The sequence below is a fragment of the Prosopis cineraria genome, unplaced genomic scaffold (genome assembly GCF_029017545.1).
Source record: "Prosopis cineraria cultivar Desert tree isolate PC_DT_omini unplaced genomic scaffold, ASM2901754v1 PC1, whole genome shotgun sequence".
NCBI lineage: Eukaryota > Viridiplantae > Streptophyta > Magnoliopsida > Fabales > Fabaceae > Prosopis > Prosopis cineraria.
The window spans coordinates 42,686,457-42,696,225 of NW_026555332.1; the positions used below are offsets into that span (position 1 = coordinate 42,686,457).

The 9,769-nt window shown below is 35.2% G+C and overlaps 1 protein-coding gene across 4 annotated transcripts; it reads right to left on the reverse strand.

The window, feature by feature from the left end:
* Positions 1–338: 338 nt before the first annotated feature.
* On the reverse strand, positions 339–7,296 carry LOC129319214 (peroxisomal ATPase PEX6). Of its 4 annotated transcripts, none has more exons than XM_054964231.1 (16): positions 6,773–7,296; positions 5,668–6,288; positions 5,336–5,579; positions 4,817–4,955; positions 4,293–4,476; positions 3,816–4,007; positions 3,361–3,645; positions 3,114–3,185; positions 2,393–2,479; positions 2,165–2,287; positions 1,943–2,053; positions 1,821–1,859; positions 1,614–1,735; positions 1,382–1,431; positions 1,075–1,142; positions 339–547 (listed from the first exon to the last, which is right to left on the reverse strand). In XM_054964231.1, the coding sequence occupies exons 1-16, from the start codon at positions 7,049–7,051 to the stop codon at positions 458–460; spliced, it is 2,706 nt and encodes a 901-aa protein (XP_054820206.1). In that variant the 5' UTR covers positions 7,052–7,296; the 3' UTR covers positions 339–457. The 4 variants fall into 4 exon arrangements, with proteins under 4 accessions (XP_054820206.1, XP_054820213.1, XP_054820199.1 ...); XM_054964238.1 differs by having other exon boundaries at positions 1,075–1,155; XM_054964224.1 differs by having other exon boundaries at positions 1,382–1,526; positions 6,773–7,295.
* Positions 7,297–9,769: the final 2,473 nt, after the last annotated feature.

Below are 9,769 nucleotides of genomic sequence, written 5' to 3' on the forward strand. Positions count from 1 at the left end.
AACGGCATAGGCGACCAATTTTCATCCACTTGACTGGAAAATTCATGCTTGGGGTCCCTTGAAAGGGAGGGAAACCATATCCACCAAATGAATATTTAACAATTTACCTAAAAGCAGTGGAATATGCATTACTCTTCCAAAACTAATGGACCAGAATATGCTTCAGGAGTTGCGCTTCAAACCTTCAAATGAAGTAAGAAGGAAGGGTGACGCACTGAAGAAGATTGGAATCACCCACGTGACGCCCACCCCAGGGATATTGTCAAGGTATGTTGAAGATATGTGCAAGACAAGACAGGAATATTCCTTTTTGTGGGAACACATGACCGATGCCAAAATAGCAACATGAATAATTACATTTTATTTTTTATTTTTTCATTCAAAATTGATCATTCATATTTATTATGGTTATTGTCTTGGTTTTGCAGGAAAACGAATCATACAAGAGTAAGATGGATTATTTTGACGTCCCTTCAAACTGATCTCTCAGTTGCTCGTACTTTTTAAGCTCAGCCATAGACAGAGAAGGAGTCAGCTCCACCAAGACCTGAAAATCAGAAAATGGCAGTCAAACAAACAACGGAATGATATAGAACCAATAGAGAAAGCAAATTTGGCAATGGCTTGGTGCTAAAATCAAACGTTTTTAAATTTTTACATGTCCCTATTACCAACATGTATGAAAGGCACTGGAGAGTGTATCCTGTTAGTAACTGTACATCTCCAGAGAATGTCAAAATTCAAACTGTCAACCATCTTCAGGAATTTGACTTACTCTTATTAAGATATTAATAAAGTTCCCTACACCTGGGGCTAATGGGAATGTTGTAGGATGGGGTTGATACATACATATACGTATAGAAAATATGTTGAATCATATTAAACTGGGTGAGTGATGCAGGCCATTTTTACACTAAATTTGATTGATTAAAGACATTTCAAGCACGTAAAATAAAAGATATAGTGCCGATAAACTTTTACGCATGATATTGTTGCCAATTAAGGGCCCAAAACCAAGTAATTTTACGATCTCCGCTGGGGGCACCAGAATTAAAGCCAACAATAGCAAGTTACCTGGACAAAATCATCGTATTCAACAACAACAGAATCTGCTTCGTCATCCTTACAGGAAGATTCTGGATCTGCACTTAAAACCTAGAAGGTGGTGTCAGGATTAGCAACTCCTAAAGCACAGACTAAATAATTCAACATCAAAAGAACATTTAGGTCTCTAAATACGTCCCCTGCTTGCTAGGGTAAATAGACAACTCAATATTTTCCTATAAAATTGACAGTCCCATCATCTCCACTACCATAACAGGCCTAATGTCAAAATGCAAATAAAGCAAGTAGGAGACATTGTCATCCAGGCCAAACTTACCTTGCGTTTTGCAGCCTGAAACCATGCATCTGCACACAAGGCGTACATGTCTGCACCAGTAAAGTTTGGCGGACACTTTTTAGCTATTGAGTAAAGTGACACATCTTCTGACAATTTAAACTTTCGGGTAAGTGCTTTAAGAACCCTGGGAAAGAAGAATAATTGAGGTGAACAAGGCCGTGTCACATACAACAAATACATCAAAACATAGAGGAGGAGGAGAAAAACTTACCGCTCTCTATAAGATGCATCAGAATTAACTCCAACATACAGCAGTTTATCAAATCTGCCAGGGCGTAAAAGTGCAGGGTCTATCAAGTCTGGCCTGTTACTTGCACCTATAATAAAGAGATCCTAAAGGAAGCAAAAGAGATTCCACATGTCAGAAGCAGAGTAGGGAATAAAATATTTTATAATGTTTTTTCAAGCCATAAAAAACCTGTGCAGAATCATTCAGGCCATCAATCTCTGCCAGCATCTGATGAAAAAGGAAAATTTACCACATTAGGAAACCCAAAGAATTTACAAACACCATGGTCCCCCTCAGAAAAATAAAATCACCTGAGAAACCACTCTGTCCATAACACCCCCAGAATCCCCAGAAGCACCTCGAGCAGGAGCAAGAGAATCAAGCTCATCAAAGAAGATAACACATGGTCGTGATGATCTGGCCTGCAATGTGCATAATATTGATGTTCACTAAAGCAAAATCTGATAATGAAAATTGTCCCCCCCTATTCTTAAATTTCTTTTAACTTCAGAACTACTAAGAAAGTACAATACCTTCTGGAAAATGTCTCGCACATTCTTCTCAGACTCTCCAATGTACATGTTAATCAGTTCAGGCCCTTTCACACTAAGAAAATTTAAGGAACATTCGGTAGCAACAGCTTTGGCTAATAATGTCTACAATCCAAAGAAAGAGCAAGAAAATTAGGAGACGAACTTCAGTCAGAAGTACTATAGAAGGTAGAAAGGTGAAGTAGGAACTGTTGACACTCTGCAACTTACTTTGCCAGTTCCAGGAGGACCATACAGAAGAACACCAGACCGCTTACGTAATCCAGATGAAAACAGATCCTTATGCAGGAGAGGCAACTGAAATGTGAAGCATAAAATGAAATATTTAGAAATAATGGCCTGTCAAAGTGTCAACAACTTTTCCAAGCTTTTATCTATATGTGACAAAAACTTTAACAAATCTTCGTAAGTTATTAATAGGTGACTTATTTCACAAACTTTCTTTGCCCAATGCACGAGAATCACATTAGTTTAAAATATGAAGTCTAACAACCTGCATTATTCACTAGCCATGAACATACATGACTTCTCTCTATAATTTACTATTCACAAGCCACATGAGCAATGCAGTTTGCATTGTTCTTTGTACTTCTCTTTATTCCATTATTACTATTAGCATTATTCTTTTTCAATTTCTCTAAATTCTCAACCCGAAAATTAAACAGTAGCAGGATCTAAATATTTCAACAATTTCATATCAAATCTGAATTAGTTGGACAAATACATCAGGAAAGATGGCATCCTAAGTCCTAACAGGAAATATATCTGAAATCTCTATCTGGCGTCTCTTGATTATGAACTTCAGTTACAAGGCTGGAAGTCTAACGCCAAATCAGACAAATTAAATATCCGGTAGAGATTTAACAGAGCTGTAAAAAAATTACAAGAAATATGTGACTATTAAAACAGTTATGCTGGACAAGAGGCCAACCTGAACAGTATCCAGGATTGATTTTTTTACATCTTCAAGCCCACCAACATCTTCCCATTTCACATCAGGAACCTGAGAAAAAAATTCAATGTCAAATTTCCTGCATTGAGGAATATATTCTCCAAAAGATTACATTGCTCATTATTTGTAGCAAGAACAGAGGTATCTCCGGTCTGAGCTTTTAGCACTGCTCAGTGCCCAATGCAGATGAGAAAATAATCATGGAAAGCTGGTTCACTTAATGTACCTTTGGAGCACCCAATGCAACTGCATTTCTTTTCTTTGATCGATCCAAAGCTTTTGCCAAGTGTTCTTTGCCATGAACCTCTGGCGCAACTTTCCGGTGGTTGCTCTCCGGCATCACTTCAGAACTAAAAGAACCATCAATATCCTTAGGCCTGGCTTTGTCTACAGCTTCGGAACTCCTGGGAAATAGGTTGGCACCAACATCAGCAATCAAAGCACACATGTCCCGGGGCATAAAACCAGATGTCTGCCCAACTATTTCTTTTACAAAACTGTCAGCATCAGTCTGCAAGAAGCAATGATCTGATTACTCATAATCAACAGTAATGATCAAAGTAGACCAAACCATTATCAAGTCCCTATCTTTTGACTCGAAAAGGGGGCTATTCTGAGAATAATCAATGTCTAAAAAATATTAAACCACAGAAGCAAGATGCAGCTCCATTTTTTACTTACATTAGAGAGGAATTCAGAGACACTTTGCAGTGACTGGGATAGCATTTCAGCCCTTTGCTCTTCAGTCAAAGGCCCCATTTTTATTTCATGGCTGAAGCAGCGTCTGATAGTTGAAGGCAGACCTTCTGAACTAACAGCAGCTGCAATCAACAGGATCTGATGCCCACTTGTCTTTTCAGCACTCTTCTCAACCTTCACCAGGATGTTGTGAAAGTTAAGATCCACAAAACTATATTTGTTTAAAGAATCACAATTCAGTTACTCTTTCGATTCTTGATTCGGAATCATTCCTTGACTGGCCCATTGGAAAATGACGTGTAGGGATTTATATATGTACTTCAAAATTGTATTTCCTAGACCTTAAAAGATGTTATATAAGGAGGACACATTTTGCAGCACATTGGGGAAGAATATATAGACAAAATTATGGACTACAAGACAATGGATAGCAGCAGTGAAACTCAAGTTAGATCTTACAAATTCACCATTTGGTTTCTCATGGGAGTATATGCCACCATCTTTAGGAGTTGGCTCAGTGAATTTCCTAATAATTGATGCAATTTCAAATGTATTTCCTCTTTGATCATTTACTGGACCCTCATTAGCTTGCATGTCTCGAAAAACTTCAAAATGACGCAGAAGAAGTATAGTTGGTGAGTATCTGTAAAAATACCATACACTAAGTGCAGGAATCAAAATTTACAGATAAGACAAAACTCAATGAACTGAGTTTCTCAAATCCAGACAAAACCTAATTATTTAGTTCATGGCTCAAGCAAGGCCAGAAATCTCACAAATATTATGTCAGAGAAAGGATTCTGTGTCTGTATGTGTGTGGATTTATAACAAGACATGTACTTGTGATCATGAAAAGAACATCCAGTTAACAGAAGATGGTAAAGTATAAGTTTCTCTTGACAAAAAACATAAGAAATGCTTGGGAATATAACTTCCAAAAGAATTTGCATCTGTATTATTTGTAATGTTTGAAATATAAGAACCTTCGAGCTGTCTTGAAAGCTTGAACTAGCGCAGCAGATGTGTTCCTCTCTGACAATGTTAAATCATGACAGTTATATTCCACCACATGCAGGCCCAATCGATGAGCAACATATCTAACAACAGTCCGCTTCCCACAACCTGTATTATCATGCAATCAGGGATCAGGAAATGCAAAATGCACTGCCAATGCAATTCAGAATAACAATTCAAGTGATATTTTCTACAGAAACCACTCAATATATTATCAATAAATAAATTAACAACTAAATTAATCAAATGCCGATCCCATAACTTGCATAATGATGTGATCAGGAACCAATGCAATTCAAAACAACCATTTCTGCAATGCCTTCTTATGAAAACCATCAATATAATAACATATCATCAATAAAAAAGTTAGCAACTGAAAATATCACATGCCAATCCTGATCACAAATCTTTTTACAGGACATGGAACTGGTATTTAAAGGATGAGAATCAGTTACCGATTTTTGCAAAATACAAAGTCTAGAACGCACCTTCCAATCCATACAATAGAACTGAAACTCTGAATTTTAAAGAAAGTGCTGATGGACAGCAAGCTGGTGTAAGCACTGAAGCCAAAATTTTTACTGCGTCCTGTTGTAAAGGCACAGGCTCTTCTGGTCCAGCAATTAACAAATCTGGTGGAAGAGCAGAAGAGAAGCTCCCTCCAAGCACCAAAGCTGTTGACGATCGATTGACACGAAGAATTGGTTCATCTGATGGTTCCATAGCAATGACCTGAAGGTATAAGTTACATTCTAACAGTAACCTGGGATATACAGGGGTAGGTCTTGAGCATTTATAGGGAAGAAATAAATAGATTTACCTTGAAAAAGATGAGATTTCCATTTTTCTTTTGTGATTCTCGGTTGCATGGAATACATGCTACGGAATTGCAGTTCCAATTTATGCTGATGCTAAAAATATCTCCTTTTGTCAAATATCTATCCACTTGAAAATAGTTTTGCAATGCCAAATCAATCATATTCTGGCGGTCTTCTGATTCAATAGGTGAACTTCCCCTTATTGTTTCAAGGGTACCACATTGTGGTATCTTCACAAAAGAAACCCTTAAATGTGATGCATACCTAGGAGCTTGAACCAAAGGTACCAATTCTATGTTGATGACAGAAGTCTCCGTGCTTTTTGCAGTAGCCTCACCATCCACTTTCAGGTTGAAATAGGATGCTAATGCCTCTTCCCCTTGGCATAGAATGGATTCTAAGCATGTTATGTGCAAATCGAGGTTAAAAGCTAAGAGAGGAGATATATAAGCAGCTTCATGATCTAACGTGTCACCATGAGGGAAAGCACAAGAAGGAAATGCAAGCATTATAGGGGGAGAGGGCAATTTAACACCAGATGTGCAGTCATTGCTGCCAGGAGGATCTAAGGCAACTGCCTGAGCAATTCTCTGGATGTTCATCTCAACATTCTTGACAAGCACCTTGCATATTAAGGGGGGAAGATGTATTAATATTTGCACTTTAACAGTAACTAATTACAAGGAATGGATTGTAGAAACTTAAAAATTTCCCGCAGTTTCACGTAGGTCACATTGGATGTCTTCTCTGAATTGTTCAACAGCGCATAATTTTTTATGCAGATAAAATAAAATCAATTCCCGTCTCCAGGTAAATTTTTATAACATGGAAATATAACCGTATGCTACGAAACGCACTTGGATTGCTTCTCTGAATGTGATAGATCATAGAACCGTCTCATCACTTTCGTATATCATGCTATCTTTTTTATAGGAAACAAATCCCCGATAAAGCAAATTACATCAGTTTAACATATACATTAGTTCAGTTATTTGACATTCGTTTGAGGTTCTATACTGTACATAATTGGAGTTTCAAAGTGGCACCCACTGCAAAGGACTAAAAAATGGGGGAAAGAACTACTAGCATGTCATGCAGAAGAATTACCAGTGAACCCGCAGTAATAGTAAGCCTTCTCAAAAGCGAAGTTGATAGGCCGACCAACGCAGAATCGTCAAGAGCAGCCGATTGAGGTTCTGTTCTCTCGTTTCCATCCTCCGAGAGTCGGAGAATGCCCACGGGTAACTGCAAATTCCTGAGAGAGTCGTCATCGAAGAGCTTGTCTCCGGCTCCAGGGCTTGCTTCCGCGCCTTGTGATGAGCTGAGCACAGAATTAATTAGCAACTTGGTGGAAGCGAGTACCAGAGGTTTCCTCCTTCCCGCCATTTGATGATGATTAAAATCATAAACCACCAAGAAAACCCTAATTTGTCAAATTCATATGCACGGTGGAAGAAAACCAATTGGCGCTGTCTCAAGTCTCAAATTGAAGTGGATGGTAAGTTCGGAAACGATGCAGGTGACGTTGGTCTCAGCTCGCTTGCTCTGACGCCACTTTTTTTTTGGCTGGTTTACAATCGCACGGGATTGCAGTTGCCAGTTGCCCTTTCGATATTTTCAATTACCAGCGATCAGCGAATGAAAAAAATTTGGGTGAAGTGGGGCAACAATATTCATTGTATTCGAAGGAGCAATGCTTAAAAAATCAGAATAATACTAAAAACTGATTAGGATACTGTTTTACAGTTTAATAATTTAAAGCCCGTTTATTTAAAATCAAAAAATAAGTAATTTTTAAATAATTTAAAAATTTTATTGAAAAATTATTTTATTGAGATCTTATAAAAAAGATAGTATTTAATGTTTGATTACAATAAAAAAAGTATTTATTAATTATTTATTTTTAAATTTTATGATATTTTTATAAAAAGAACTTATTATTATATTATTTCAAAATTTTATATTATTTTTATGTATTTTTTTAAATATTTTTTATCTATTGTATTAAATTATTTTAAAAATTACTTAAAGTAAGTACTTAAAATTTTTTTTAAAATTTTGATTATTTTTAAAAATTAAAACAAACATAATAAAAATTTACAAAATAAATTTTTAAAAAAATAAGTAATTTTTTATAAAATAATTTGATTCACAATAAATATAATAATTGTTTAAAATTGTTGTTATAAACAAAAGCACCAAAGTCCAGCGCATCTCTGTTGAATTTTATGGGGACCGAGTTAGCTTGTTAATTATTGATTCATATATAGTTAGAATTAGAATATAGATCAAGTGAAAAAAATTAAATAATAAATAATCGTAAGCCAATGTCAGATACAAGGGCGGAACCGGGCCTTAAGTTGTTGGGGGGCCGATTTTTTAAAAAATAAATTTATATTTAACATTTTAAAAAATTAATTTTATTAGTTAAAATATATTTTTATATGATAATTATTAGAAGTATAATTACATAAATATTTCAAGAAAATTAAAAAAATACAAGATACCATATATCTAATATCTAATATTTTAATTTGAAGAAAAATTTAAATATAATATATAAAATGCTGATATCACAAATATGTTTTCATTTTGTCACTACGTATTGATGTTTTTTTTTTTTAAAGGATAGGACATGATAAAGTTTTATGAAAAAAATTAACAAACCAATAAATGCATTAAAAAATTGAATGTTCTTTTTATTGAAATATATTCCCTCCAATCTTATTTATAATTCACTGTTAGCATTTTTACTGGAACCAAGAAAAACTTAAATTTTATTAATTTTGTCAAAAAATTTGACAAGTTTTAAACTTTATCCTCATTGAATATACATATTTTAAAAATAAAATATCTATCATTTATAACACTCTCAGCATTTAATAAAGAAAGAAGGATAAAAATAAACACGATAATTATTAAAGTACTTTATAAATAAGATCAAAATAAATATTTTCTCTTTACTTTATAAATAAAATCAAAATAGTACAGATAAAAGAAATGTGTGTATATTATATTATCTACATATTAAACCTATAAGTATATTTGTATAAATAATTAATTAGGATGCAATATTGTACTTTATTTTAACCAAAAACTAAGATGTGGCGCGACTTTGTTTTTCTCTAATTTTTTTTTTCCTGTGGGGTTTGAGCACTACCCTATATTTGTCGTGTTGAAGGGTGGTTGTGCTAGGGAGGCTGTTGGTCAACGTGGGTCCGCCCCTGGTCAGATGTTCATATATGAAACCTATCACTAAAAAGAACGCGGATGATATAGGATTTCACATCAAAATATGCTATTGTAGATGATTTGGATTGGCTGCCACCTCTATCTCCATTCCTCACGGGCTTGTGTTGTGGCGGTGTTACCAGCTAGCTGATATTTGGAATGCCCTAACGGAGAGTGAAGTATTGGGCATTTACTACTTCTCTTGATTGGGGAATAATTAAGGCCCAACTCAATATATGAAGGAATTCTCACTATGTAAATGGAATTAGAAATGAATTCTTAATATAAGCTTATTTGGTATTATAGATTTTGAATTCTTCAAAATCTTAATTCCAACAAAATAGCTAGAATATAATTCTATCCAAAGCATGATAGAATCAATCCAATTCTTTAAATTTTGTTCAAAATAGCCACTTCTATCCTTTTCATCGTTAGTTTCCTTCACCTTAATCCATCGTCGTTCTCTCCTCCACCTTCTTCTACTTTCAACTTCTCCTATAACTTGTGTCGACTTTCTCTTAGAGCTCATCAAACTTCATTGCTTGCAACAACCAACACCCATTATGCAACCGTTTTGGTGACTTATGAGCTTCTCACCACCATTGCAGGGTTGGTCATAGATCTAGACATGCAGTCTTGAATATGTTGGCAGTTTTGTGGTGTGGCGGGAGGAGATTTGGTTGGAAGTGTGTTGCAATAGGTGATTGAAAGAGATTTGGCTGGTTGGAGGTGTGTTGCAACAGGTCTGGTCATTATTGATAGGGTTGTTAGGGTGGGCATAAGTTTCTTTTTAATTGTGAAAATAATACTTTGGTCTTTCTCATTTTAAGTACATATATTTCATTTAAATTATATAAAGATTCTATTCCTAAA

What these genes read in the sequence shown, in the direction of transcription:
- LOC129319214 (XM_054964217.1), bottom strand. Translation starts at nt 7,051, where the DNA reads ATGGCGGGAAGGAGGAAACCTCTGGTACTCGCTTCCACCAAGTTGCTA. An exon ending in TCTCTGAATTCCTCTCTAAT is followed by an intron (nt 3,646 to 3,815) that starts GTAAGTAAAAAA and finishes TGCTTCTTGCAG; the next exon opens with ACTGATGCTGACAGTTTTGT. An exon ending in CAATCCTGGATACTGTTCAG is followed by an intron (nt 2,480 to 3,113) that starts GTTGGCCTCTTG and finishes TTCACATTTCAG; the next exon opens with TTGCCTCTCCTGCATAAGGA.